General features: G+C 28.0%; 1 protein-coding gene across 1 annotated transcript; it reads right to left on the reverse strand.

Annotated features, from left to right (window-relative positions):
* Nucleotides 1–36: 36 nt before the first annotated feature.
* LOC105559079 lies at nucleotides 37–1,372 on the reverse strand. Its single transcript, XM_012007129.1, has 4 exons — nucleotides 1,222–1,372; nucleotides 864–976; nucleotides 527–740; nucleotides 37–450 (listed from the first exon to the last, which is right to left on the reverse strand). Exons 3-4 carry the CDS (start codon nucleotides 693–695, stop codon nucleotides 281–283), a joined length of 339 nt encoding a protein of 112 aa, XP_011862519.1. The 5' UTR covers nucleotides 696–740; nucleotides 864–976; nucleotides 1,222–1,372; the 3' UTR covers nucleotides 37–280.
* Between the last annotated feature and the right edge of the window lie 422 nt (nucleotides 1,373–1,794).

Below are 1,794 nucleotides of genomic sequence, written 5' to 3' on the forward strand. Positions count from 1 at the left end.
TTTAAAAATTGCTGGGGTCACATAGACCTAGTGTGACTGATTCGTTCGAAAAAAAATGTGTGACTTCTAAGAGATAAATAAAATAAGAAGTATAACTCCCGTTTCGTTGGAGCGACCACCCAGTCGTCAACACATTTTGTTGCTGCTATATCACCTGAAAATAAGACGTTATATAATGAATATGTTACAACAGTTACAGTACAGTTTTGTTATGTTACCGTCTTTTTCAACATTATGTTGAAAAGCACATTACCAATAACATATAATACTTACATCTATTTTAATTGTCCGTTTCAACTTTTCTTTCATATTGTTCTCCCTCTGATTCGTATGCATATTTCTTTCTGACGTCTCTTATTTTTATTGTAATAATTTTGAACGAATCATTCAAATGTTTAAATCTTATTGTATCATTCATATTCAACTCAATCAGGTAGTCATTATACAAACCTACAAAACAATCAATGAAAGTATTAAAACATAATAAATAGATAATGGGATGGTATAAAGAAAAATGTTTATATACTTAATGCTAAAGATAGTTTCCGCGGACTAAGTTCTTTAACTGTGCCACTAGATGGCTTATAATACGTTCTGTTTTCGTCAAGGCATCTATTTTTAAGAATATTGTATGGCCAAATGTAAAGCAATACATCATGCAAAAACAAAGAAGGCTTTTTACGCAGTTTTGTCATTTCCCAAGACAGTTGACCAACCGATATGTTTTCTCCTAAGTATATCTGTTAAAAATATATATTTTGAAAATAACAAGGCTATTATAATTAATAAAAGTAGTACACACAGTAGAGAAGGCCAATGTAATAGTTTTACATATAAGGAAAATAAATAAACAAATGTCTTACTCTTGTATTTGATATTTTATCATAACGCTTATGAATATCATAAGAATCTTCAAAGTTCAAAGCATCCTTTAACCGTTTTCTTTTCACTTGCTTATTATTTAACTGTACTGCAACTGAAAAATAAACAGCATTCTTAACATTGTTATTTATTTTACTTTAAAACGTGTTCCGAATGCATATATGCAAAAACGTTTTAAAGTAAACTACAATTACATCTTACAATCGAGTGAAGAATATTTCTTTTGTGACGTTAATGTATCCTAACGGATTTACTAAGAATGTGTAACAGGGGGGAGGGGTGTCAAAAGTATATATGTTATTACATAGCAGTATTATACTTATAAGTATAAAATATTACCAATTTCGTCTTCATTTGAATCGCTGTCATCTATTGTATTTTGCTCCCTATACCGATTATTTTCCGTTTCCAATAAACGTCTTCTCACGCTTTCATTACTTGTACTTGCTAAAAATATAATGGGAGGACGTTGATTATAAATCTCTCCTTGTGTATTTTATTTTATGTTTTTAGTTCTTCAATATTGTATTCTCTTTTTGCATAACCGCTGATTATTAGAATATTCATCAGAGATAATAGTTTTATTGTTTCCTGTATTGCATGTTATGTTAAAGTGTAATTAATTTGCATTTTTTTTATTTTCAGAAAATACACATTATTCTCTTTATAATTGTATTATCATATTCTTATTTTCGAAAATATTTATGGTCTTGAAAACATGTAATGAATACTCATTGTCTGTTAATATAATTAGAATACTCTTTTCATATCGAAACACTTGTGTAATAACATGTAACAATTTGTTCACAATATCCATAAAAACAGTATTTTTACCCGGGAAAAAATTTTCCATATATCATCATATATTTAATAATATTATATTTTAAATTTGTCTTTATATGGCTACTTATA

The sequence above is a fragment of the Vollenhovia emeryi genome, unplaced genomic scaffold (assembly GCF_000949405.1).
Source record: "Vollenhovia emeryi isolate VEMERY1.0 unplaced genomic scaffold, V.emery_V1.0 DF946892.1, whole genome shotgun sequence".
Taxonomy (NCBI): domain Eukaryota; kingdom Metazoa; phylum Arthropoda; class Insecta; order Hymenoptera; family Formicidae; genus Vollenhovia; species Vollenhovia emeryi.